Source organism: Oncorhynchus mykiss, chromosome 18 (genome assembly GCF_057628025.1).
Source record: "Oncorhynchus mykiss isolate SJ-2025 chromosome 18, ASM5762802v1, whole genome shotgun sequence".
Lineage (NCBI taxonomy): Eukaryota > Metazoa > Chordata > Actinopteri > Salmoniformes > Salmonidae > Oncorhynchus > Oncorhynchus mykiss.
This window is the reverse complement of record NC_143039.1, coordinates 2286447-2313359: the sequence shown is the minus strand read 5'-3', so window position 1 is coordinate 2313359 and position 26913 is coordinate 2286447. Positions and strand designations below refer to the sequence as shown.

General features: G+C 49.9%; 1 protein-coding gene across 1 annotated transcript in view; it reads right to left on the bottom strand.

Annotated features, from left to right (window-relative positions):
• LOC149975351 (glypican-5-like) overlaps positions 1-26707 on the bottom strand; it is a 269642-nt gene extending 242935 nt beyond the window's left edge. Inside the window, exons 1-3 of the mRNA XM_090206941.1 lie at positions 26383-26707; positions 8099-8634; positions 6596-6754 (exon numbers count right to left, since the gene is read on the bottom strand). Of these exons, the coding sequence (XP_090063067.1) occupies positions 6596-6754; positions 8099-8634; positions 26383-26587 (900 nt within the window). The 5' untranslated portion in view covers positions 26588-26707. The remainder of the gene's footprint in view (positions 1-6595; positions 6755-8098; positions 8635-26382) is intronic.
• Between the last annotated feature and the right edge of the window lie 206 nt (positions 26708-26913).

The following is a 26913-nucleotide window of genomic DNA, read 5'->3' as shown; positions in this document are numbered from 1 at the left end:
GTTGAAGTGAGCCAGTCTAGTGTGCACTATTCACTGAAGTCTACTGTTGAAGTGAGCCAGTCTAGTGTACACTACTCACTGTAGTATATGTTGAAGTGAGCCAGTCTAGTGTACACTATTCACTGAAGTCTACTGTTGAAGTGAGCCAGTCTAGTGTACACTACTCACTGTAGTATATGTTGAAGTGAGCCAGTCTAGTGTACACTACTCACTGTAGTCTATATTGAAGTGAGCCAGTCTAGTGTACACTACTCACTGTAGTCTATGTTGAAGTGAGCCAGTCTAGTGTAGACTACTCACTGTAGTCTGTGTTGAAGTGAGCCAGTCTAGTGTACACTACTCACTGTAGTCTATGTTGAAGTGAGCCAGTCTGGTGTACACTACTCACTGTAGTCTATGTTGAAGTGAGCCAGTCTAGTGTGCACTACTCACTGTAGTCTATGTTGAAGTGAGCCAGTCTAGTGTACACTACTCACTGTAGTCTATATTGAAGGGAGCCAGTCTAGTGTACACTAATCACTGTAGTCTACGTTGAAGTGAGCCAGTCTAGTGTAGACTACTCACTGTAGTCTGTTGAAGGGAGCCAGTCTAGTGTACACTACTCACTGTAGTCTACTGTTGAAGTGAGCCAGTCTAGTGTACACTACTCACTGTAGTCTATGTTGAAGTGAGCCAGTCTAGTGTACACTACTCACTGTAGTCTATGTTGAAGTGAGCCAGTCTAGTGTACACTACTCACTGTAGTCTATGTTGAAGTGAGCCAGTCTAGTGTACACTACTCACTGTAGTCTATGTTGAAGTGAGCCAGTCTAGTGTACACTACTCACTGTAGTATATGTTGAAGTGAGCCAGTCTAGTGTACACTACTCACTGTAGTATATGTTGAAGTGAGCCAGTCTAGTGTACACTACTCACTGTAGTCTACCCTGAGTATACCACACATTATACTGTAGTCTACCCTGAGTTAACCACACATTATACTGTTTATACCCTGAGTTAACCACACATTATACTGTAGTCTACCCTGAGTATACCACACATTATACTGTAGTCTACCCTGAGTATACCACACATTATACTGTAGTCTACCCTGAGTATACCACACATTATACTGTAGTCTACCCTGAGTTAACCACACATTATACTGTAGTCTACCCTGAGTATACCACACATTATACTGTTTATACCCTGAGTTAACCACACATTATACTGTAGTCTACCCTGAGTATACCACACATTATACTGTAGTCTACCCTGAGTATACCACACATTATACTGTAGTCTACCCTGAGTATACCACACATTATACTGTAGTCTACCCTGAGTATACCACACATTATACTGTAGTCTACCCTGAGTATACCACACATTATACTGTAGTCTACCCTGAGTATACCACACATTATACTGTAGTCTACCCTGAGTATACCACACATTATACTGTAGTCTACCCTGAGTATACCACACATTATACTGTAGTCTACCCTGAGTTAACCACACATTATACTGTAGTCTACCCTGAGTATACCACACATTATACTGTTTATACCCTGAGTTAACCACACATTATACTGTAGTTTACCCCGAGTATACCACACATTACACTGTAGTCTACCCTGAGTATACCACACATTATACTGTAGTCTACCCTGAGTATACCACACATTATACTGTAGTCTACCCTGAGTATACCACACATTATACTGTAGTCTACCCCGAGTATACCACACATTACACTGTAGTCTACCCTGAGTATACCACACATTATACTGTAGTCTACCCTGAGTATACCACACATTATACTGTTTATACCCTGAGTATACCACACATTATACTGTAGTTTACCCTGGGTATACCAAACAGTATACTGTAGTTTACCCTGAGTATACCACACATTATACTGTAGTCTACCCTGAGTATACCACACATTATACTGTAGTCTACCCTGAGTATACCACACATTATACTGTAGTCTACCCTGAGTATACCACACATTATACTGTAGTCTACCCTGAGTATACCACACATTATACTGTAGTCTACCCTGAGTATACCACACATTATACTGTAGTCTACCCTGAGTATACCACACATTATACTGTAGTCTACCCTGAGTATACCACACATTATACTGTAGTCTACCCTGAGTATACCACACATTATACTGTAGTCTACCCTGAGTATACCACACATTATACTGTAGTCTACCCTGAGTATACCCCACCTTTTGCCCTCAGAACAGCCTCAATTCCATCAGGCCACGGACTCTACAAGGTGTTGAAAGCGTTCCACAGAGATAATGGTTCCTGTGCTGTGAAGGGAGTGGTACACAGCGTTGTACCAGACCTTCAGTTTCTTGGCAATTTCTCGCATGGAATAAATAGCCTTCATTTCTCAGAACAAGAATAGGGGATCGTTTGGGACCCAGTCAAGCTCATATGTCCCAGGACTGACTGGGGATAATCTAACTCTCCCTGGTTAACAGTCTGGACAACCTCTTCTGGTCACTGGGGATGATCTAACTCTCTCTGGTTAACAGTCTGGACAACCTCTTCTGGTCACTGGGGATGAGCTAACTCTCCCCAGAGAGTCTGTGTTGAAGTGAGCCAGTCTAGTGTACACTACTCACTGTAGTCTATGTTGAAGTGAGCCAGTCTGGTGTACACTACTCACTGTAGTCTATGTTGAAGTGAGCCAGTCTAGTGTGCACTACTCACTGTAGTCTATGTTGAAGTGAGCCAGTCTAGTGTACACTACTCACTGTAGTCTATATTGAAGGGAGCCAGTCTAGTGTACACTAATCACTGTAGTCTACGTTGAAGTGAGCCAGTCTAGTGTAGACTACTCACTGTAGTCTGTTGAAGGGAGCCAGTCTAGTGTACACTACTCACTGTAGTCTACTGTTGAAGTGAGCCAGTCTAGTGTACACTACTCACTGTAGTCTATGTTGAAGTGAGCCAGTCTAGTGTACACTACTCACTGTAGTCTATGTTGAAGTGAGCCAGTCTAGTGTACACTACTCACTGTAGTCTATGTTGAAGTGAGCCAGTCTAGTGTACACTACTCACTGTAGTCTATGTTGAAGTGAGCCAGTCTAGTGTACACTACTCACTGTAGTATATGTTGAAGTGAGCCAGTCTAGTGTACACTACTCACTGTAGTATATGTTGAAGTGAGCCAGTCTAGTGTACACTACTCACTGTAGTCTACCCTGAGTATACCACACATTATACTGTAGTCTACCCTGAGTTAACCACACATTATACTGTAGTCTACCCTGAGTATACCACACATTATACTGTAGTCTACCCTGAGTTAACCACACATTATACTGTAGTCTACCCTGAGTATACCACACATTATACTGTTTATACCCTGAGTTAACCACACATTATACTGTAGTTTACCCCGAGTATACCACACATTACACTGTAGTCTACCCTGAGTATACCACACATTATACTGTAGTCTACCCTGAGTATACCACACATTATACTGTAGTCTACCCTGAGTATACCACACATTATACTGTAGTCTACCCCGAGTATACCACACATTACACTGTAGTCTACCCTGAGTATACCACACATTATACTGTAGTCTACCCTGAGTATACCACACATTATACTGTTTATACCCTGAGTATACCACACATTATACTGTAGTTTACCCTGGGTATACCAAACAGTATACTGTAGTTTACCCTGAGTATACCACACATTATACTGTAGTCTACCCTGAGTATACCACACATTATACTGTAGTCTACCCTGAGTATACCACACATTATACTGTAGTCTACCCTGAGTATACCACACATTATACTGTAGTCTACCCTGAGTATACCACACATTATACTGTAGTCTACCCTGAGTATACCACACATTATACTGTAGTCTACCCTGAGTATACCACACATTATACTGTAGTCTACCCTGAGTATACCACACATTATACTGTAGTCTACCCTGAGTATACCACACATTATACTGTAGTCTACCCTGAGTATACCACACATTATACTGTAGTCTACCCTGAGTATACCCCACCTTTTGCCCTCAGAACAGCCTCAATTCCATCAGGCCACGGACTCTACAAGGTGTAGAAAGCGTTCCACAGAGATAATGGTTCCTGTGCTGTGAAGGGAGTGGTACACAGCGTTGTACCAGACCTTCAGTTTCTTGGCAATTTCTCGCATGGAATAAATAGCCTTCATTTCTCAGAACAAGAATAGGGGATCGTTTGGGACCCAGTCAAGCTCATATGTCCCAGGACTGACTGGGGATAATCTAACTCTCCCTGGTTAACAGTCTGGACAACCTCTTCTGGTCACTGGGGATGATCTAACTCTCTCTGGTTAACAGTCTGGACAACCTCTTCTGGTCACTGGGGATGAGCTAACTCTCCCTGGTTAACAGTTCTGATCACTGGGGATGATCTAACTCTACCTGGTTAACAGGACAGTCTCTTCTGACCACTGGGGATGAGCTAACTCTCCGTGGTTAACAGGACAGTCTCTTCTGGCCACTGGGGATGATCTAACTCTACCTGGTTAACAGGACAGTCTCTTCTGACCACTGGGGATGAGCTAACTCTCCCTGGTTAACAGGACAGTCTCTTCTGGCCACTGGGGATGATCTAACTCTCCCTGGTTAACAGGACAGTCTCTTCTGACCACTGGGGATGAGCTAACTCTCCGTGGTTAACAGGACAGTCTCTTCTGGCCACTGGGGATGATCTAACTCTACCTGGTTAACAGGACAGTCTCTTCTGACCACTGGGGATGAGCTAACTCTCCCTGGTTAACAGGACAGTCTCTTCTGGCTACTGGGGATGATCTAACTCTACCTGGTTAACAGGACAGTCTCTTCTGACCACTGGGGATGAGCTAACTCTCCGTGGTTAACAGGACAGTCTCTTCTGGCCACTGGGGATGATCTAACTCTCCCTGGTTAACAGGACAGTCTCTTCTGGCTACTGGGGATGATCTAACTCTCTCTGGTTAACAGTCTGGACAGTCTCTTCTGACCACTGGGGATGAGCTAACTCTCCCTGGTTAACAGGACAGTCTCTTCTGGCTACTGGGGATGATCTAACTCTACCTGGTTAACAGGACAGTCTCTTCTGACCACTGGGGATGATCTAACTCGCCCTGGTTAACAGGACAGTCTCTTCTGACCACTGGGGATGAGCTAACTCTCCGTGGTTAACAGGACAGTCTCTTCTGGCCACTGGGGATGATCTAACTCTACCTGGTTAACAGTCTGGACAACCTCTTCTGGCTACTGGGGATGATCTAACTCTCCCTGGTTAACAGGACAGTCTCTTCTGGCTACTGGGGATGATCTAACTCTACCTGGTTAACAGTCTGGACAACCTCTTCTGGCTACTGGCGCTCCCTGCCCACAATGGTCTATTCTGAGAATGTTCTGGGCACGCTGTTGTTGACTGGTATGTACCCTGTGTGTGTGTGTGTGTGTGTGTGTGTGTGTGTGTGTGTGTGTGTGTGTGTGTGTGTGTGTGTGTGTGTGTGTGTGTGTGTGTGTGTGTGTGTGTGTGTGTGTGTGTGTGTGTGTGTGTGTGTGTGTGTGTGTGTGTGTGTGTGTGCGTGCGTGCGTGCGTGCGTGCGTGCGTGCGTGCGTGCGTGCGTGCGTGCGTGCGTGCGTGCGTGCGTGCGTGCGTGCGTGCGTGCGTGCGTGCGTGCGTGCGTGCGTGCGTGCGTGCGTGCGTGCGTGCGTGCGTGCGTGCGTGCGTGCGTGCGTGCGTGCGTGCGTGCGTGCGTGCGTGCGTGCGTGCGTGCGTGCGTGCGTGCGTGCGTGCGTGCGTGCGTGCGTGCGTGCGTGCGTGCGTGCGCGCGCGCGCGCGCGTGCGTGCGTGGTCTGCAGTACATTCCTGGGTGACGGAGTGGTAGCAGTTGGTTCGGTCATTAAACCTCAGATCAGTATTACAACTCTGTCTCTCTTTCTGAGAAAAATGTGTTTCTTCCTTCTTCATCAGTTTATAAGGACATTATTCACTTAGTGTGGTGACTGGTTGGTTTTATAGGGACATTATTCACTTAGTCTGGTGACTGGTTGGTTTTATAGGGACAGTATTCACTTAGTCTGGTGACTGGCTGGTTTTATAGGGACATTATTCACTTAGTCTGGTGACTGGTTGGTTTTATAGGGACATTATTCACTTAGTCTGGTGACTGGCTGGTTTTATAGGGACATTATTCACTGAGTCTGGTGACTGGCTGGTTTCATGTTAATCACTTAATCTGGTGACTGGCTGGTTTCATGTTAATCACTTAATCTGGTGACTGGTTGGTTTCATGTTAATCACTTAATCTGGTGACTGGTTGGTTTCATGTTAATCACTTAATCTGGTGACTGGTTGGTTTCATGTTAATCACTTAATCTGGTGACTGGTTGGTTTCATGTTAATCACTTAATCTGGTGACTGGTTGGTTTCATGTTAATCACTTAATCTGGTGACTGGTTGGTTTCATGTTATTCACTAAGTCTGAAGCACATTTCTAAAATGCTCTCTGAACTTAATCCTGACAATGACAATCCAACAGGGGACGACAACGCGTCACCAAACACCTCACCTGTGCCGAGAGGTGTGGCCCGTTCCTCTGAGCATGTGCGACGGCGTCGTGGACGACGGCGTGAACTCCCAGCAGCACTTGCTCCAGGTCCTGAGATCCGTGCATGCGTGCCGACAGCCCCTCTAACGACCTCACGAATTCTCTCCAATGGGGGTCCACCTCAAATCAAAATCAAAATCTTTTTACAACCTTTTTAAAAAAACAAATCACACTTTCCAAGTAAAACAAATCAAAATGAAACAAGGAGCTGAGATGAATAGAGCAGAGGGAATCTATAGAATAGATAACAAGCAGAGGGAACCTATAGAATAGATAACAAGCAGAGGGAATCTATAGAATAGATAACAAGCAGAGGGAATCTATAGAATAGATAACAAGCAGAGGGAATCTATAGAATAGATAACAAGCAGAGGGAATCTATAGAATAGATAACAAGCAGAGGGAATCTATAGAATAGATAACAAGCAGAGGGAACCTATAGAATAGATAACAAGCAGAGGGAACCTATAGAATAGATAACAAGCAGAGGGAATCTATAGAATAGATAACAAGCAGAGGGAATCTATAGAATAGATAACAAGGAACCTATAGAATAGATAACAAGCAGAGGGAACCTATAGAATAGATAACAAGCAGAGGGAATCTATAGAATAGATGAATAGATAACAAGCAGAGGAAATCTATAGAATAGATGAAGTAGATAACAAGCAGAGGGAATCTATAGAATAGATGAAGTAGATAACAAGCAGAGGGAATCTATAGAATAGATAACAAGCAGAGGGAACCTATAGAATAGATAACAAGCAGAGGGAATCTATAGAATAGATAACAAGCAGAGGGAACCTATAGAATAGATAACAAGCAGAGGGAATCTATAGAATAGATGAAGTAGATAACAAGCAGAGGGAATCTATAGAATAGATGAAGTAGATAACAAGCAGAGGGAACCTATAGAATAGATAACAAGCAGAGGGAACCTATAGAATAGATGAATAGATAACAAGCAGAGGGAATCTATAGAATAGATAACAAGCAGAGGGAACCTATAGAATAGATAACAAGCAGAGGGAACCTATAGAATAGATAACAAGCAGAGGGAACCTATAGAATAGATAACAAGCAGAGGGAACCTATAGAATAGATAACAAGCAGAGGGAACCTATAGAATAGATAACAAGCAGAGGGAACCTATAGAATAGATGAAGTAGATAACAAGCAGAGGGAACCTATAGAATAGATAACAAGCAGAGGGAACCTATAGAATAGATAACAAGCAGAGGGAATCTATAGAACAGATGAATAGATAACAAGCAGAGGGAACCTATAGAATAGATGAAGTAGATAACAAGCAGAGGGAACCTATAGAATAGATAACAAGCAGAGGGAACCTATAGAATAGATAACAAGCAGAGGGAATCTATAGAACAGATGAATAGATAACAAGCAGAGGGAATCTATAGAATAGTGGTGTTATTATCACGTGTAAAACAACGCCAGGGTTACCTCAGCCATGCTAGCCAGACAGCCACGCATCACGTTGAGACAGTAGCCCATACAGGGTTTAGACAGGGTGAGTCCGTGGCAGTGGGGACAGTACTGCATCCTGAGCAGAGCTCTGCGACACTCCCTGCTAAACACCAGGTGATCCGTGGTGTTGATCACCTCTACGCCGAGGTGCAGCGCCTGTAACAGCACACGACCCCCGACCCCCGACCTCCCGATCTGATTGGCTAGGACTCCCGGAGCGGCGCCGAACGGGGACAAATCGCGGTGGGCGGAGCGGACGCACTCGGCGTAACCGGGGGTGACGCGGCTGAGGCTGGGGTTGATGAGGTGGTGGTAGACCAATGGGAAGAGAGCGTCGAAGAAGCGGCTGGTGATGTCATCAACGTTGAGTTCGGAGCCAAGGAGGAAGAGGCCGACGTCAGTGAACAACTCTCTCACCAGACCTGACGCCTCCCCAGCCATGTTACGGTACGACGCCTGGAGGACCAGGTTGGTGTGGTTCTCTGATGCCTTTATCAGAGACTCAAAGCTTTCTACAGGAGGAGAGAGAGAGAGAGAGAGCGAGAGCGAGAGAGACAGAGAGAGAGGGAGAGAGGAATGGAGGGAGAGAGAGAGAGAGAGGCAGAAGGTGGAGGGAGAGAGAAAGAGAGAGGGGAAAGGAGGGAGAGAGAGAGAGGGGAATGGAGAGAGAGAGAGAGAGAGAGGGGAATGGAGAGAGAGAGAGAAAGGGGAATGGAGAGAGAGAGAGAGAGAGGGGAATGGATAGAGAGAGAGAGAGAGAGGGGAATGGAGGGAGAGAGATAGAGAGGGGAATGGAGGGAGAGAGGCAGACGGGGGAAAGAGAGAGAGAGAGAGGGTTAATAATAGAGGACCAGGTTGGTTCTCTGATGCCTTCATCAGATTCAAAGGTTTCTACAAGAGGGGGGGTGAAGGGACTGAAAGGGTTTCTGGGTAGTCTCTCCTTCCCCCAGGCTGGGACCTGACCAGTGGGTAGTCTCTCCTTCCCCCAGGCTGGGACGAGCTAGGACCTGAACAGTGGGTAGTCTCTCCTTCCCCCAGGCTGGGACGAGCTAGGACCTGACCAGTGGGTAGTCTCTCCTTCCCCCAGGGTCCAGGCTGGGACGAGCTAGGACCTGACCAGTGGGTAGTCTCTCCTTCCCCCAGGGTCCAGGCTGGGACGAGCTAGGACCTGACCAGTGGGTAGTCTCTCCTTCCCCCAGGGTCCAGGCTGGGACGAGCTAGGACCTGACCAGTGGGTAGTCTCTCCTTCCCCCAGGGTCCAGGCTGGGACGAGCTAGGACCTGACCAGTGGGTAGTCTCTCCTTCACCCAGGGTCCAGGCTGGGACGAGCTAGGACCTGACCAGTGGGTAGTCTCTCCTTCCCCCAGGCTGGAACGAGCTAGGACCTGACCAGTGTGTAGTCTCTCCTTCCCCCAGGCTGGGACGAGCTAGGACCTGACCAATGGGTAGTCTCTCCTTCCCCCAGGGTCCAGGCTGGGACGAGCTAGGACCTGACCAGTGGGTAGTCTCTCCTTCCCCCTGGGTCCAGGCTGGGACGAGCTAGGACCTGACCAGTGGGTAGTCTCTCCTTCCCCCAGGGTCCAGGCTGGGACGAGCTAGGACCTGACCAGTGGGTAGCCTCTCCTTCCTCCAGGGTCCAGGCTGGGACGAGCTAGGACCTGACCAGTGGGTAGTCTCTCCTTCCCCCAGGCTGGGACGAGCTAGGACCTGACCAGTGGGTGGTCTCTCCTTCCCCCAGGCTGGGACGAGCTAGGACCTGACCAGTGGGTAGTCTCTCCTTCCCCCAGGCTGGGACGAGCTAGGACCTGACCAGTGGGTAGTCTCTCCTTCCCCCAGGGTCCAGGCTGGGACGAGCTAGGACCTGACCAGGGGGTAGTCTCTCCTTCCCCCAGGCTGGGACGAGCTAGGACCTGACCAGTGGGTAGTCTCTCCTTCCCCCAGGCTGGGACGAGCTAGGACCTGACCAGTGGGTAGTCTCTCCTTCCCCCAGGCTGGGACGAGCTAGGACCTGACCAGTGGGTAGCCTCTCCTTCCTCCAGGCTGGGACGAGCTAGTATCCCACACCATGTGCCTGTCATGGGGCTGTAACTCTGCTGTAGGGGTGAAGCAGAGAGCAGGGAGCTGCAGAGAAGGAGTAAAGAGACGTGCCGGAGCCTAGGTACCCTCCGAACCGGTAAACACCCAGCACTGGGGGAGGGAGGGGGGGGGGGGGGGGGGGTGACAGCTCTGGGTGCCAGGTTGAGAGAAAGGGTTCTGTCTGATTAAAGGGGATTAACAGCATCTGATCTCAGAGTCTGGTGACTGGGGAGGGGAGGTTAGGGTTGATGTAGGAGTCTAGTGACTGGGGAGGGGAGGGGAGGTTAGGGTTGATGTAGGAGTCTAGTGACTGGGGAGGGGAGGTTAGGGTTGATGTAGGAGTCTAGTGACTGGGGAGGGGAGGGGAGGTTAGGGTTGATGTAGGAGTCTAGTGACTGGGGAGGGGAGGTTAGGGTTGATGTAGGAGTCTAGTGACTGGGGAGGGGAGGGGAGGTTAGGGTTGATGTAGGAGTCTAGTGACTGGGGAGGGGAGGTTAGGGTTGATGTAGGAGTCTAGTGACTGGGGAGGGGAGGGGAGGTTAGGGTTGATGTAGGAGTCTAGTGACTGGGGAGGGGAGGGGAGGTTAGGGTTGATGTAGGAGTCTAGTGACTGGGGAGGGGAGGGGAGGTTAGGGTTGATGTAGGAGTCTAGTGACTGGGGAGGGGAGGTTAGGGTTGATGTAGGAGTCTAGTGACTGGGGAGGGGAGGGGAGGTTAGGGTTGATGTAGGAGTCTAGTGACTGGGGAGGGGAGGTTAGGGTTGATGTAGGAGTCTAGTGACTGGGGAGGGGAGGGGAGGTTAGGGTTGATGTAGGAGTCTAGTGACTGGGGAGGGGAGGGGAGGTTAGGGTTGATGTAGGAGTCTAGTGACTGGGGAGGGGAGGTTAGGGTTGATGTAGGAGTCTAGTGACTGGGGAGGGGAGGGGAGGTTAGGGTTGATGTAGGAGTCTAGTGACTGGGGAGGGGAGGTTAGGGTTGATGTAGGAGTCTAGTGACTGGGGAGGGGAGGGGAGGTTAGGGTTGATGTAGGAGTCTAGTGACTGGGGAGGGGAGGGGAGGTTAGGGTTGATGTAGGAGTCTAGTGACTGGGGAGGGGAGGTTAGGGTTGATGTAGGAGTCTAGTGACTGGGGAGGGGAGGGGAGGTTAGGGTTGATGTAGGAGTCTAGTGACTGGGGAGGGGAGGTTAGGGTTGATGTAGGAGTCTAGTGACTGGGGAGGGGAGGTTAGGGTTGATGTACGAGTCTAGTGACTGGGGAGGGGAGAGGGGAGGTTAGGGTTGATGTAGGAGTCAGGGTAAAGACAAACCTCCTCTGGGGTTTCATCTCTGCTTAGTCATCTTGACAGATAAACCTCCTCTCCTTTTCCTCTCTGCTAAGTCATCTTGACAGATAAACCTCCTCCGTTTCCTCTCTGCTAAGTCATCTTGACAGATAAACCTCTCCGTTTCCTCTCTGCTAAGTCATCTTGACAGATAAACCTCCTCTGTTTCCTCTCTGCTAAGTCATCTTGACAGATAAACCTCCTCTGTTTCATCTCTGCTAAGTCATCTTGACAGAAACCTCCTCTCCGTTTCCTCTCTGCTAAGTCATCTTGACAGATAAACCTCCTCTGTTTCCTCTCTGCTAAGTCATCTTGACAGATAAACCTCCTGTTTCCTCTCTGCTAAGTCATCTTGACAGAAACCTCCTCTCCGTTTCCTCTCTGCTAAGTCATCTTGACAGATAAACCTCTCCGTTTCCTCTCTGCTAAGTCATCTTGACAGATAAACCTCCTCTGTTTCCTCTCTGCTAAGTCATCTTGACAGATAAACCTCTCCGTTTCCTCTCTGCTAAGTCATCTTGACAGATAAACCTCCTCTGTTTCCTCTCTGCTAAGTCATCTTGACAGAAACCTCCTCTCCGTTTCCTCTCTGCTAAGTCATCTTGACAGATAAACCTCTCCGTTTCCTCTCTGCTAAGTCATCTTGACAGATAAACCTCCTCTGTTTCCTCTCTGCTAAGTCATCTTGACAGATAAACCTCCTCTGTTTCCTCTCTGCTAAGTCATCTTGACAGTGGGTAGTCTCTCCTTCCCCCCTGGCACGGGGCTCTGTTACCCTGGCTCTCTCTCTGGCACGGGGCTCTGTTACCCTGGCTCCCTCTCTGGCACGGGGCTCTGTTACCATGGCTCCCTCTCTGGCACGGGGCTCTGTTACCCTGGCTCCCTCTCTGGCACGGGGCTCTGTTACCCTGGCTCTCTCTCTGGCACGGGGCTCTGTTACCCTGGCTCTCTCTCTGGCACGGGGCTCTGTTACCCTGGCTCTCTCTCTGGCACGGGACTCTGTTACCCTGGCTCTCTCTCTGGCACGGGACTCTGTTACCCTGGCTCTCTCTCTGGCACGGGGCTCTGTTACCCTGGCTCTCTCTCTGGCACGGGACTCTGTTACCCTGGCTCTCTCTCTGGCACGGGGCTCTGTTACCCTGGCTCTCTCTCTGGCACGGGGCTCTGTTACCCTGGCTCTCTCTCTGGCACGGGACTCTGTTACCCTGGCTCTCTCTCTGGCACGGGACTCTGTTACCCTGGCTCTCTCTCTGGCACGGGGCTCTGTTACCCTGGCTCCCTCTCTGGCACGGGACTCTGTTACCCTGGCTCTCTCTCTGGCACGAGACTCTACTATGAACTATCCTGGTGGCCTTTGTTGACAGTGCAATGAGCGTTGGCGGGTGTGTGTGTGTGTGTGTGTGTGTGTGTGTGTGTGTGTGTGTGTGTGTGTGTGTGTGTACGTGCGTGCACTGCTCAATTATCTCTTCCTGAAACCATTTTAAATCTTTGATATAATTGTAAGCATTATATTCAGGATGTTTATAAAGCGTTAGAAAGCGGTCCAAGTTACGTCCCTGAGGTTTTATGGGTATTTTCAGTTTGCCGCGGCAGGAAGAAAAATATGATATTCTGTAACTAATCCCCCATGTGTTCCTGCCTCCTATTGGACAATACTACATCTGTTCTGATAGGACACTTCAACAGTCTGTAGAGTGACCAAGTGTTCACTTAGCTGGTCAGAACAAAACCCTTGAAATAAGGCAGGTTCTCTGAACATGTATTATCAAACTAACCCAGAGTCCTAACCCAGAGTCCTAACCCAGAGTCCTAACCCAGAGTCCTAACCCAGAGTCCTAACCCAAATCCAGAGTCCTAACCCAGAGTCCTAACCCAAACCCAGAGTCCTAACCCAAATTCAGAGTCCTAACCCAAATCCAGAGTCCTAACCCAGAGTCCCCTCCCTTCCTCCTAAACTAACCCAGAGTCCACTCCCCCTAAACTAACCCAGAGTCACCTCCCCTTAAACTAACCCTAACCCAGAGTCCCCTCCCCTAAACTAACCCTAACTAACCCCTCCAAACACGACGAGTGGAGTTTAGACCAAAAAGCTCTATTTTTGTCTCATCAGACCACATGTCCTTCTTCCATTCCTCCTCTGGATCATCCAGATGGTCATTGGCAAACTTCAGACGGGCCTGGACATGTGCTGGTTTGAGTAGGGGGACCTTGCGTGCGCTGCAGGATTTTAATCCATGACGGTGTAGTGTGTTACTAATGGTTTTCTTTGAGACTGTGGTCCCAGCTCTCTTCAGGTCATTGACCAGGTCCTGTCGTGTAGTTCTGAGCTGATCCCTCACCTTCCTCATGATCATTGATGCCCCACGAGGTGAGATCTTGCATGGAGCCCCAGATTGAGGGTGATTGACCGTCATCTTGAACTTCTTCCATTTTATAATAATTGCGCCAACAGTTGTTGCCTTCTCACCAAGCTGCTTGCCTATTGTCCTGTAGCCCATCCCAGCCTTGTGCAGGTCTACAGTTTGATCCCTGATGTCCTTACACAGCTCTCTGGTTTTGGCCATTGTGGAGAGGTTGGAGTCTGTTTAATTGAGTGTGTGGACAGGTGTCTTTTATACAGGTAACGAGTTCCAACAGGAGCAATTAATACAGGTAATGAGTGGAGAACAGGAGGGCTTCTTAAAGAAAACTAACAGGTCTGTGAGAGACGGAATTCTTACTGGTTGGTAGGTGATCAAATACTTATGCCATGCAATAAAATGCTAATTAATTACTTAAAAATCATACAATGTGATTTTCTGGATTTTAGTTTTAGATTCCGTCTCTCACATGCTTTGTAAGTAGGAAAACCTGCAAAATCGGCAGTGTATCAAATACTTGTTCTCCCCACTGTACACTGGCAGTCAGATCTCATTTAGCCTGCCCAACACTGTGGTTCAGGATGAACACATCTAAGTGGAAGGAGCTAGAAGCAAGAGAGAGAGACAGAGGCAGACAGAGAGACAGACACAGAGAGAGAGACAGAGAGAAAGAGAGAGAGAGAGATGGCCGAGAAAGCGAGCGCAAGAGGGAAAGAGAGAGAGAGAGAGATGGCCGAGAACGCGAGCACAAGAGAGAAAGAGAGAGAGAGAGAGATGACTTAATGGGCCTTACCTAACCAGACCTACTTCAGTCATGGGAAAAGGGATATTGTCTTTGTCTCCTTTCCCCGTCTCTGCCTCTATCACTCTCACCCTTCCTAACCTCTCCTGGAGGTTTACAAATCGATATTTGAGGAGGCGCTATGGTGAGGCCTCTCTTCTGAACTCCAAAAAGATGAGAGCAGGAGAGAGGATGGGAGAGGGAGAGCCGGGGAGAGGGAGAGCCGGGGAGAGGAAGGGAGAGGGAGAGCCGGGGAGAGGAAGGGAGAGGGAGAGCCGGGGAGAGGAAGGGAGAGGGAGAGCCAGGGAGAGGATGGGAGAGGGAGAGCCGGGGAGAGGGAGAGCCGGGGAGAGGAAGGGAGAGGGAGAGCCGGGGAGAGGAAGGGAGAGGGAGAGCCAGGGAGAGGATGGGAGAGGGAGAGCCGGGGAGAGGATGGGAGAGGGAGAGCCGGGGAGAGGATGGGAGAGGGAGAGCCGGTGAGAGGATGGGAGAGGGAGAGCCGGGGAGAGGATGGGAGAGGGAGAGCCGGGGAGAGGATGGGAGAGGGAGAGCCGGGGAGAGGATGGGAGAGGGAGAGCCGGGGAGAGGAAGGGAGAGGGAGAGCCGGGGAGAGGAAGGGAGAGGGAGAGCCGGGGAGAGGAAGGGAGAGGGAGAGCCGGGGAGAGGAAGGGAGAGGGAGAGCCGGGGAGAGGAAGGGAGAGGGAGAGCCGGGGAGAGGAAGGGATAGGAGAGCCAGGGAGAGGAAGGGATAGGAGAGCCGGGGAGAGGAAGGGATAGGAGAGCCGGGGAGAGGAAGGGATAGGAGAGCCAGGGAGAGGAAGGGAGAGGAGAGCAGGGGAGAGGAAGGGATAGGAGAGCCAGGGAGATGAAGGGAGAGGAGAGCAGGGGATAGGAGAGGGCACTGTACCGCTCTGGTCAGGAAAACATGGGGGGAGAGGAGCAACAAAGTGGTCCTACACAAGCCCAGGTATTCTCAGGAAGTGGTATACACACACACACACGGTAAGTGTGATTGCCCAACTCCACTGCCGACTGGTAGGCACTTTCAGAAGCAGCAATAACAACTCAACAACCCCTCCTCAGTTTAAGAGCCAGAGTCAAATAAAAACAGTACATAATGACCCTTTCATGACTTCTGAAAGCAGCTCTATGTGAGGGAGGAGCTGGGAGGATAGAGAGGGAGGAGCTGGGAGGATAGAGGGAGGAGCTGGGAGGATAGAGAGGGAGGAGCTGGGAGGATAGAGAGGGAGGAGCTGGGAGGATAGAGAGGGAGGAGCTTGGAGGATAGAGAGGGAGGAGCTGGGAGGATAGAGAGGCTGTGTGAGGGAGGAGCTGGGAGGCTGGAGAGGCTGTGTGAGGGAGGAGCTGGGAGGATAGAGATGGAGGAGCTGGGAGGATAGAGATGGAGGAGCTGGGAGGATAGAGAGGGAGGAGCTGGGAGGATAGAGAGGCTGTGTGAGGGAGGAGCTGGGAGGATAGAGAGGCTGTGTGAGGGAGGAGCTGGGAGGATAGAGATGGAGGAGCTGGGAGGATAGAGAGGGAGGAGCTGGGAGGATAGAGAGGGAGGAGCTGGGAGGATAGAGAGGCTGTGTGAGGGAGGAGCTGGGAGGATAGAGAGGCTGTGTGAGGGAGGAGCTGGGAGGATAGAGAGGCTGTGTGAGGGAGGAGCTGGGAGGCTGGAGAGGCTGTGTGAGGGAGGAGCTGGGAGGATAGAGAGGCTGTGTGAGGGAGGAGCTGGGATGATAGAGAGGCTGTGTGAGGGAGGAGCTGGGAGGATAGAGATGCTGTGTGAGGGAGGAGCTGGGAGGCTGGAGAGGCTGTGTGAGGGAGGAGCTGGGAGGCTGGAGAGGCTGTGTGAGGGAGGAGCTGGGAGGCTGGAGAGGCTGTGTGAGGGAGGAGCTGGGAGGCTGGAGAGGCTGTGTGAGGGAGGAGCTGGGAGGAAAAAGAGGCTGTGTGAGGGAGGAGCTGGGGGGATAGAGAGGCTGCGTGAGGGAGGAGCTGGGATGATAGAGGCTGCGTGAGGGAGGAGCTGGGAGGATAGAGAGGCTGTGTGAGAGAGGAGCTGGGAGGATAGAGAGGCTGTGTGAGGGAGGAGCTGGGAGGATAGAGAGGGAGGAGCTAGGAGGATAGAGATGCTGTGTGAGGGAGGAGCTGTGAGGCTATAGAGGCTGTGTGAGGGAGAAGATGGGATGATAGAGAGGCTGTGTGAGGGAGGAGCTGTGAGGCAAGAGAGGCTGTGTGAGGCAAGACAGGCTGTGAGGGAGGAGCTGTGAGACTAGAGGGGTTGTGAGGGAGGAGCTGGGAGGATAGAGAGTGTGTGAGGGAGGAACTGGGAGGATAGAGAGGCTGTGTGAGGGAGGAGCTGAGAGGATAGAGAGGCTGTGTGAGGGAGGAGCTGGGAGGATAGAGAGGCTGTGTGAGGGAGGAGCTGGGAGGATAGAGAGGCTGTGTAAGGGAGGAACTGGGAGGATAGAGAGGCTGTGTGAGGGAGGAGCTGGGAGGATAGAGAGGCTGTGTGAGGGAGGAGCTGGGAGGCTAGAGAGGCTGAACCAGACTGAACCAGACTACCAGACTACAGCAGGACTACCAGACTACAGCAGGACTACCAGACTACCGCCTACAGCAGGACTACCAAACTACAGCAGGACTACCGTCTACAGCAGGACTACCAGACTACAGCAGGACTACCAGACTACAACAGGACTTCCAGACTACAGCAGGACTACCAGACTACAACAGGACTACCAGACTACAACAGGACTACCAGTCTACAGCAGGACTACCAGACTACCATCTACAGCAGGACTACCAGACTACCATCTACAGCAGGACCACCAGACTACAGCAGGCCTACCAGACTACCATCTACAGCAGGACTACCAGACTACCATCTACAGCAGGACCACCGTCTACAGCAGGACTACCAGACTACAGCAGGACGACCAGACTACCATCTACAGCAGGACCACCAGACTACCATCTACAGCAGGACTACCAGACTACAGCAGGCCTACCAGACTACCATCTACAGCAGGACTACCAGACTACCATCTACAGCAGGACCACCGTCTACAGCAGGACTACCAGACTACAGCAGGCCTACCAGACTACCATCTACAGCAGGACTACCAGACTACCATCTACAGCAGGACCACCGTCTACAGCAGGACTACCAGACTACAGCAGGACTACCAGACTACCATCTACAGCAGGACCACCAGACTACCATCTACAGCAGGACCACCGTCTACAGCAGGACTACCAGACTACAGCAGGACTACCAGACTACAGCAGGACTACCAGACTACAGTCTACAGCAGGACTACCAGACTACAGCAGGACTACCAGACTACAGCAGGACTACCAGACTACAGCAGGACTACCAGACTACAGTCTACAGCAGGACCACCGTCTACAGCAGGACTACCAGACTACAGTCTACAGCAGGACTACATTCAACACTGTTCAACTCTGTCTCAGAGCTTTATTCAGGGAGACATGGTTTCTACATTCAACTCTGTCTCAGAGCTTTATTCAGGGAGACATGGTTTCTACATTCAACACTGTTCAACTCTGGCTCAGAGCTTTATTCAGGGAGACATGGTTTCTACATTCAACACTGTCTCAGAGCTTTATTCAGGGAGACGTGGTTTCTACATTCAACTCTGTCTCAGAGCTTTATTCAGGGAGACGTGGTTTCTACATTCAACACTGTCTCAGAGCTTTATTCAGGGAGACATGGTTTCTACATTCAACACTGTTCAACTCTGACTCAGAGCTTTATTCAGGGAGACATGGTTTCTACATTCAACACAGTTCAACTCTGTCTCAGAGCTTTATTCAGGGAGACGTGGTTTCTACATTCAACACTGTCTCAGAGCTTTATTCAGGGAGACATGGTTTCTACATTCAACACTGTCTCAGAGCTTTATTCAGGGAGACGTGGTTTCTACATTCAACTCTGAATCAGAGTTTTATTCAGGGAGACGTGGTTTCTACATTCAACACTGTCTCAGAGCTTTATTCAGGGAGACGTGGTTTCTACATTCAACTCTGAATCAGAGTTTTATTCAGGGAGATGTGGTTTCTACATTCAACACTGTTCAACTCTGTCTCAGAGCTTTATTCAGGGAGACGTGGTTTCTACATTCAACACTGACTCAGAGCTTTATTCAGGGAGACGTGGTTTCTACATTCAACACTGTTCAACTCTGTCTCAGAGCTTTATTCAGGGAGACGTGGTTTCTACATTCAACTCTGTCTCAGAGCTTTATTCAGGGAGACGTGGTTTCTACATTCAACTCTGTTCAACTCTGACTCAGAGCTTTATTCAGGGAGACGTGGTTTCTACATTCAACACTGTCTCAGAGCTTTATTCAGGGAGACGTGGTTTCTACATTCAACACTGTCTCAGAGCTTTATTCAGGGAGACGTGGTTTCTACATTCAACACTGTTCAACTCTGTCTCAGAGCTTTATTCAGGGAGACGTGGCTTCTACATTCAACTCTGTCTCAGAGCTTTATTCAGGGAGACATGGTTTCTACATTCAACTCTGTTCAACTCTGTCTCAGAGCTTTATTCAGGGAGACGTAGTTTCTACATTCAACTCTGTCTCAGAGCTTTATTCAGGGAGACGTGGTTTCTACATTCAACACTGTCTCAGAGCTTTATTCAGGGAGATGTGGTTTGTACATTCAACACTGTCTCAGAGATTTAGTCAGGGAGACGTGGCTTCTACATTCAACACTGTCTCAGAGCTTTATTCAGGGAGACATGGTTTCTACATTCAACACTGTTCAACTCTGGCTCAGAGCTTTATTCAGGGAGACGTGGTTTCTACATTCAACTCTGTCTCAGAGCTTTATTCAGGGAGACGTGGCTTCTACATTCAACACTGTCTCAGAGCTTTATTCAGGGAGACGTGGTTTCTACATTCAACACTGTTCAACTCTGTCTCAGAGCTTTATTCAGGGGGACGTGGTTTCTACATTCAACTCTGTTCAACTCTGGCTCAGAGCTTTATTCAGGGAGACGTGGTTTCTACATTCAACACTGTCTCAGAGCTTTATTCAGGGAGACGTGGTTTCTACATTCAACACTGTCTCAGAGCTTTATTCAGGGAGACGTGGTTTCTACATTCAACACTGTTCAACTCTGTCTCAGAGCTTTATTCAGGGAGACGTGGTTTCTACATTCAACACTGTTCAACACTGTCTCAGAGCTTTATTCAGGGAGACGTGGTTTCTACATTCAACACTGTCTCAGAGCTTTATTCAGGGAGACGTGGTTTCTACATTCAACTCTGAATCAGAGCTTTATTCAGGGAGACGTGGCTTCTACATTCAACTCTGTCTCAGAGCTTTATTCAGGGAGACATGGTTTCTACATTCAACACTGTTCAACTCTGGCTCAGAGCTTTATTCAGGGAGACGTGGTTTCTACATTCAACTCTGTCTCAGAGCTTTATTCAGGGAGACGTGGCTTCTACATTCAACACTGTCTCAGAGCTTTATTCAGGGAGACATGGTTTCTACATTCAACACTGTTCAACTCTGGCTCAGAGCTTTATTCAGGGAGACGTGGTTTCTACATTCAACACTGGCTCAGAGCTTTATTCAGGGAGACGTGGTTTCTACATTCAACTCTGTCTCAGAGCTTTATTCAGGGAGACATGGTTTCTACATTCAACTCTGTCTCAGAGCTTTATTCAGGGAGACATGGTTTCTACATTCAACACAGTTCAACTCTGTCTCAGAGCTTTATTCAGGGAGACGTAGTTTCTACATTCAACTCTGGCTCAGAGCTTTATTCAGGGGGACGTGGTTTCTACATTCAACACTGTCTCAGAGCTTTATTCAGGGAGACGTGGTTTCTACATTCAACACTGTCTCAGAGCTTTATTCAGGGAGACGTGGTTTCTACATTCAACTCTGTCTCAGAGTTTTATTCAGGGAGACGTGGTTTCTACATTCAACACTGTTCAACTCTGTCTCAGAGCTTTATTCAGGGAGACGTGGCTTCTACATTCAACTCTGTCTCAGAGCTTTATTCAGGGAGACATGGTTTCTACATTCAACACTGTTCAACTCTGTCTCAGAGCTTTATTCAGGGAGACGTGGCTTCTACATTCAACTCTGTCTCAGAGCTTTATTCAGGGAGACATGGTTTCTACATTCAACACTGTTCAACTCTGTCTCAGAGCTTTATTCAGGGAGACGTGGTTTCTACATTCAACTCTGTTCAACACTGTCTCAGAGATTTATTCAGGGAGACCTGGTTTCTACATTCAACACTGTCTCAGAGCTTTATTCAGGGAGACGTGGTTTCTACATTCAACACTGTTCAACTCTGTCTCGGAGCTTTATTCAGGGAGACGTGGTTTCTACATTCAACTCTGTTCAACTCTGGCTCAGAGCTTTATTCAGGGAGACCTGGTTTCTACATTCAACACTGTCTCAGAGCTTTATTCAGGGAGACGTGGTTTCTACATTCAACACAGTTCAACTCTGGCTCAGAGCTTTATTCAGGGAGACGTGGTTTCTACATTCAACACTGTCTCAGAGCTTTATTCAGGGAGACGTGGTTTCTACATTCAACACTGTCTCAGAGCTTTATTCAGGGAGACGTGGTTTCTACATTCAACTCTGTCTCAGAGCTTTATTCAGGGAGACGTGGTTTCTACATTCAACTCTGTCTCAGAGCTTTATTCAGGGAGACGTGGTTTCTACATTCAACTCTGTTCAACTCTGGCTCAGATCCCATTTCGGATGTAGACCTTGTATGTAAATAGTAAGCGGGGGAGAAAATGTAGACTATGTTAAAGGAGTAGTCTATATGAAGACTGAACGACTGGTTCAGTCTACACGAAGGCTGTGAACGACTGGTTCAGTCTACACGAAGGCTGTGAACGACTGGTTCAGTCTACACGAAGGCTGTGAACGACTGGTTCAGTCTACACGAAGGCTGTGAACGACTGGTTCAGTCTACACGAAGGCTGTGAACGACTGGTTCAGTCTACACGAAGGCTGTGAACGACTGGTTCAGTCTACACGAAGGCTGTGAACGACTGGTTCAGTCTACACGAAGGCTGTGAACGACTGGTTCAGTCTACACGAAGGCTGTGAACGACTGGTTCATTCTACACGAAGGCTGTGAACGACTGGTTCAGTCTACACGAAGGCTGTGAATGACTGGTTCAGTCTACACGAAGGCTGTGAACGACTGGTTCAGTCTACACGAAGGCTGTGAACGACTGGTTCAGTCTACACGAAGGCTGTGAACGACTGGTTCAGTCTACACGAAGGCTGTGAACGACTGGTTCAGTCTACACGAAGGCTGTGAACGACTGGTTCAGTCTGCACGAAGGCTGTGAACGACTGGTTCAGTCTGCACGAAGGCTGTGAACGACTGGTTCAGTCTGCACGAAGGCTGTGAACGACTGGTTCAGTCTACACGAAGGCTGTGAACGACTGGTTCAGTCTACACGAAGGCTGTGAACGACTGGTTCAGTCTACACAAAGGCTGTGAACGACTGGTTCAGTCTATAATAAGCCTGTGAACGACTGGTTTAGTCTATGAAGGACAAACTGTGACAAATATAACATGGTTTCTGGAAGACATAGCCAGTCCTGGTCTCAGCACTCTGCAGGGACAGACAACTCATGAGGAGAGGGTCAGGGATGGTGAATTAATCATTTATCCCCCCCCCGAGCTACGGAGAGTCCTTTAGGAGGTTCTCATTCTAATCCCCATGAGGAGAGGGTCAGGGATGGTGCTACAGAGAGTCCTTTAGGAGGTTCTCATTCTAATCCCCATGAGGAGAGGGTCAGGGATGGTGCTACAGAGAGTCCTTTAGGAGGTTCTCATTCTAATCCCCATGAGGAGAGGGTCAGGGATGGTGCTACAGAGAGTCCTTTAGGAGGTTCTCATTCTAATCTCCATGAGGAGAGGGTCAGGGATGGTGCTACAGAGAGTCCTTTAGGAGGTTCTCATTCTAATCCCCATGAGGAGAGGGTCAGGGATGGTGCTACAGAGAGTCCTTTAGGAGGTTCTCATTCTAATCCCCATGAGGAGAGGGTCAGGGATGGTGCTACAGAGAGTCCTTTAGGAGGTTCTCATTCTAATCCCCATGAGGAGAGGGTCAGGGATGGTGCTACAGAGAGTCCTTTAGGAGGTTCTCATTCTAATCCCCATGAGGAGAGGGTCAGGGATGGTGCTACAGAGAGTCCTTTAGGAGGTTCTCATTCTAATCCCCATGAGGAGAGGGTCAGGGATGGTGCTACAGAGAGTCCTTTAGGAGGTTCTCATTCTAATCCCCATGAGGAGAGGGTCAGGGATGGTGCTACAGAGAGTCCTTTAGGAGGTTCTCATTCTAATCCCCATGAGGAGAGGGTCAGGGATGGTGCTACAGAGAGTCCTTTAGGAGGTTCTCATTCTAATCCCCATGAGGAGAGGGTCAGGGATGGTGCTACAGAGAGTCCTTTAGGAGGTTCTCATTCTAATCCCCATGAGGAGAGGGTCAGGGATGGTGCTACAGAGAGTCCTTTAGGAGGTTCTCATTCTAATCCCCATGAGGAGAGGGTCAGGGATGGTGCTACAGAGAGTCCTTTAGGAGGTTCTCATTCTAATCCCCATGAGGAGAGGGTCAGGGATGGTGCTACAGAGAGTCCTTTAGGAGGTTCTCATTCTAATCCCCATGAGGAGAGGGTCAGGGATGGTGCTACAGAGAGTCCTTTAGGAGGTTCTCATTCTAATCCCCATGAGGAGAGGGTCAGGGATGGTGCTACAGAGAGTCCTTTAGGAGGTTCTCATTATAATCCCCATGAGGAGAGGGTCAGGGATGGTGCTACAGAGAGTCCTTTAGGAGGTTCTCATTCTAATCCCCATGAGGAGAGGGTCAGGGATGGTGCTACAGAGTCCTTTAGGAGGTTCTCATTCTAATCCCCATGAGGAGAGGGTCAGGGATGGTGCTACAGAGAGTCCTTTAGGAGGTTCTCATTCTAATCCCCATGAGGAGAGGGTCAGGGATGGTGCTACAGAGAGTCCTTTAGGAGGTTCTCATTCTAATCCCCATGAGGAGAGGGTCAGGGATGGTGCTACAGAGAGTCCTTTAGGAGGTTCTCATTCTAATCCCCATGAGGAGAGGGTCAGGGATGGTGAATTAATCCTTTACCCCCCCCCCCCCGAGCTACGGAGAGTCCTTAAATTAAGGAGTGTCTCATTCTAATCCCCATGAGGAGGGACTCGGGGACAAGGGCCGTACCATTACAACTCTCAACACCGATACAGGGAGGGACGGGCCTGAGGAAGGGACGGGCCTGAGGAAGGGACGGGCCTGAGGAAGGGACGGGCCTGAGGAAGGGACGGGCCTGAGGAAGGGACGGGCCTGAGGAAGAGGTATATTGTTACTCCTGCTACCCTGGTAACCATCACCGCCCTGCACTCTAATTTAACACCATTCATTACGACCACAGACAGACAGTCACAGGAAGAACAGTCAAGTTAAAAGGGCAGAGGAGGAAACTAATGGTCTCATTTGTTATGTACGAGAGAGAGAGACAGAGTGTGAGAGAGACAGAGTACGAGAGAGAGAGAGAGAGAGACAGGGGAGAAAGAAATTGAGACTCCCACATCCTCCATTCTGTTCGGCGAGACTAGAGGCATCAACAAATAAAACTGACTGGAAAACGTTAAAACGTTACTCAGAGCGTTATTTACACATAAAGGCTTTAACAAAACCCCAAATGTCAAAGGCCTTGATTGTCAATGTATGGATAAAAAAAACAGATTTAATAAAGGCCCTTCTCTCTGTCTCACACACACCACACACACACCTGGTCTCCATGAAACATCCTCTCCTACTACAGAATCAGTCTCCCCTGAGAGGCTGGTTGTGTTTCATCTCCAGGTCGTAAAGTCCCTCCACGTCTCCGGGACAATACCCAGGCTGCCCCGGGACAATGCCAGGCCGGTGCCTGCTGACTGGGGCACTAGAGGAGCTCTATTCTTCTCTCCCAGGTTTGTCCTGGGTCCATGGCAACCGACCTGTGCTATCCCAGGTTTGTCCTGGGTCCATGGCAACCGACCTGTGCTGTCCCAGGGTCCCGCTGGGCTGGCGACGGAACACTGACAAGGGGCTGCTATTAAATCAGGGGGTGGACGATGAGACATGAAGTATACAGGGAACAGAGACAGGAGAACAGACTGGACCAATTACCTTAAAGGAGGTGACTATGTCTCTGCCTCCCTGCCCACCCTTTCTATGGTAGAACAGACTGGACCAATTACCTTAAAGGAGGTGACTATGTCTCTGCCTCCCTGCCCACCCTGTCTATGGTAGAACACACAGCAGCCAACATCTGACCCCGTGTCTCAGACAGTAACTGACCCGGTGTCTCCGTGTCTCAGACTAACTGACCCAGTGTCTCCGTGTCTCAGACAGTAACTGACCTGGTGTCTCAGACTGTAACTGCATGTCATATTGCACCCAGCTGACAGACCACAGCAGTCAACAACTGAACAAGAGCTTACAGGCCGCCCCAGGGCCCAGAGCCCGCCCCAAAGGCCGCCCCAGGGCCCAGAGCCCGCCCCAAAGGCCGCCCCAGGGCCCAGAGCCCGCCCCAAAGGCCGCCCCAGGGCCCAGAGCCCGCCCCAAAGGCCGCCCCAGGGCCCAGAGCCCGCCCCAAAGGCCGCCCCAGGGCCCAGAGCCCGCCCCAGGGGCCGCCCCAGGGCCCGCCCCAAAGGCCGCCCCAGGGCCCGCCCCAAAGGCCGCCCCAGGGCCCGCCCCAGGGCCCGCCCCAAAGGCCGCCCCAGGGACCGCCCCAGGGACCACCCCAGGGCCCGCCCCAGGGCCCGCCCCAAAGGCCGCCCCAGGGCCCGCCCCAGGGCCCGCCCCAAAGGCCGCCCCAGGGACCACCCCAGGGACCACCCCAGGGACCGCCCCAAAGGCCGCCCCAGGGACCACCCCAGGGACCACCCCAGGGACCGCCCCAAAGGCCGCCCCAGGGACCGCCAGGCCAGCGGCAGGACAGTAGTCACCCTTTGCCTTGACAGCTCTGCCCACTCTTGGCATAATACATGAAGAAAAACCCTTGGATGAATAGGTGTGACTGGTATTGTATATATATATCCCTAGATACTCAGTCACTGAACCACAGAGGGACTGAACCACAGTCACTGAACCACTGAACCAGACTAGTCACTGAACCAGACTAGTCACTGAACCAGACTAGTCACTGAACCACAGAGGGACTGAACCAGTCACTGAACCACTGAACCAGACTAGTCACTGAACCAGACTAGTCACTGAACCAGACTAGTCACTGAACCACAGAGGGACTGAACCAGTCACTGAACCACAGAGTCACTGAACCACAGAGGGACTGAACCAGTCACTGAACCACAGAGTCACTGAACCACAGAGGGACTGAACCAGTCACTGAACCAGTGAACCAGACTAGTCACTGAACCAGACTAGTCACTGAACCAGACTAGTCACTGAACCACAGAGGGACTGAACCACTGAACCAGACTAGTCACTGAACCAGACTAGTCACTGAACCAGACTAGTCACTGAACCACTGAACCTAATCTCTAGATCAGAGGGGAGGACAGACCAGGCTCTGTTTGCTGTGGGCCCCGGCAGACAAAGTCCCTCACTCAACACATGGAGCGCCTGCTTTGCTGCACTCCTCCCACCCCAGTCTCCCTCCCTCCACTCACCTTGGAAGGCTGCTACGTTCCTGGAGATGAGGAACTTGAGGCTGGCGGAGGAGGTCTGGAGGAGGTTCTGAACATCCCGCCGGGCCGCCACCTGATACCTCTCCTCCATCTTCTTAGAACAGCATGTCAGGTTCCTGGACTGGCACACCTGGAGGTCCGAACCTGGAGTGGAATAAATGACTGTTACTCCGTTGTTTTGCCTCATTACATGAACAGGTCTTCCAAGAGAGAGAGAGAGAGTTCTGGAACATTAGGTCTTCCATTGTGATCATAGAGAGAGAGAGGGTTCTGGAACATTAGGTCTTCCATTGTGATCATATAGATAGAGAGAGGGTTCTGGAACATTAGGTCTTCCATTGTGATCATATAGATAGAGAGAGAGGGTTCTGGAACATTAGGTCTTCCATTGTGATCATATAGATAGAGAGAGAGGGTTCTGGAACATTAGGTCTTCCATTGTGATCATATAGAGAGAGAGGGTTCTGGAACATTAGGTCTTCCATTGTGATCATATAGAGAGAGAGAGGGTTC